The 1,545-nt window shown below is 57.9% G+C and overlaps 1 protein-coding gene across 1 annotated transcript in view; it reads right to left on the minus strand.

Annotated features, from left to right (window-relative positions):
- Positions 1–50: 50 nt before the first annotated feature.
- Positions 51–1,545, minus strand: part of LOC107199216 (signal-induced proliferation-associated 1-like protein 3) — a 12,448-nt gene continuing 10,953 nt past the window's right edge. The window contains exons 12-16 of the mRNA XM_019005508.2: positions 1,305–1,502; positions 1,040–1,173; positions 719–816; positions 347–537; positions 51–262 (exon numbers count right to left, since the gene is read on the minus strand). Of these exons, the coding sequence (XP_018861053.1) occupies positions 82–262; positions 347–537; positions 719–816; positions 1,040–1,173; positions 1,305–1,502 (802 nt within the window). The 3' untranslated portion in view covers positions 51–81. The remainder of the gene's footprint in view (positions 263–346; positions 538–718; positions 817–1,039; positions 1,174–1,304; positions 1,503–1,545) is intronic.

Here is a 1,545-nt window from a genome sequence, read left to right on the forward strand (position 1 = left end):
GAAAAACCACAAAACCCCCATCCAAATCCACCAAAATCCACCCAAATCCCAAATTTCCCCTCCCAAATCCCAAATTTTCCCTCAAAAATCCCAGATTTCCTCTCCCAAATCCCGTTTTTTCCCGGAATTCCGCCGGGACCTTTTGTGCTCTGGGGGCTCGTCCGGGCGCCTCCAGCCGGGGGCGGCGCCTTTGGCTCTTCCCGGCCTTTGGGAAAAGCCGGATTTGGGACCCGGAGCCGAAATCTGTGAAGCACCGAGAGGCCTGGAGGGGGAAAATCGGGAATTTTAACAGAAAACTGGGAATTTTTAACCAAAGGAAAAGCGGGAATTTGGCCGCGGGTCCCACCTGGTCGCTTGGAAAGCCTCGGGAAGGGCGGAATTCCCGGATTTGCCAGGAGCCGAATCCTTGGAGCTTTTCTGGGAATTCCAGGGCCCTCGGGAGCCTTTCCGGGAATTCTGGGAATCGCCGGAGTCGGGCTCGGCCTCGCTGGAGGCGGAGCTGGACAGGGACGAGGGGCTGGGATGGGGCGGCTCCTGCTGCGGGAACAGCGGGAATTCCGGGAATTCCGGGAATGCCGGGAATTCCAGAGGGGCGGGAGCCCAAAAATCCCCGGAATTCTGGAGGGATTTGGGCAATTCTGAGGAGTTTGGGGGGATTTTTGGAGGATTTTTTGGGAATTCCGGGGTTTTTTTGGGAATTCCGGGACCGGGCTCTCACCTTGGCCAGGCGGTTGGGGGAATCCTTCCCGCCGGGCTCGGGACGCGCCGGGCGCTTCCCGGGAATCCGCGCCGGAGCCGGGATGTGCCAGAGGGGCTCTGGAAGCACCGGAACGGGATCGGGAATGTGGGGAATGGGGCAGGGAATTCGGGAATTCGGGAATTCGGGAATGGGAATGGGCCGGGATCAGGATGGAGCCATTCCCCTCCCTGATCCTGAGCCCTGATCCCAAAATTCCTGCCCCAATCCCAAATTCCCCTCCCCATTCCCGAATTCCCTCCCCAATCCCAAATTCCCCTCCCCCTTCCCGAATTTCCGTACCTGCCTTGAGCCTCTCGGCGCCGCCCTCGTGTCCGATCCCGGCGGCCTCGGCGTGGCCGGAATTCCCAGAATTCCCAGAATTCCCGGGATTCCCGGGATGTGGCTCCGCCGGGAACGCCGCCCCCCTCTGCGGCCTGCCGGGAAAAAATCAGGAATTCCAGGGATCCCACACCCAGAAAAATCCCAATTTCCCCCCATTTTCCCCCTTATTTCCAGTTTTCCCAATTTTTCAAGATTTTTCCCCATTTCCCCCCGATTTTCCCACCTTTCTGGGGGCCCTTTGGCACTTCCCGGCGCGGAGAAGCTTCCGGAAGGTTGGCGGAAGGTGGAGGAGCCACCGGAATGAGGCGACTCCGGGAAACTCAGGGGCCTGGAAAAATTCAGGAAATTTGGGGAAAATAAAAAAATTGAGGAGAAAAATTGAGAAAAACCGGGGGGAATCCTGAGAATTCTGGGGGCAATTCTGGGAATTTTGAAGGGAATTCCAGGAATTTTGGGGGGGAAAC

The sequence above is a fragment of the Parus major genome, unplaced genomic scaffold (assembly GCF_001522545.3).
Source record: "Parus major isolate Abel unplaced genomic scaffold, Parus_major1.1 Scaffold501, whole genome shotgun sequence".
Classification (NCBI taxonomy): Eukaryota; Metazoa; Chordata; class Aves; order Passeriformes; family Paridae; genus Parus; species Parus major.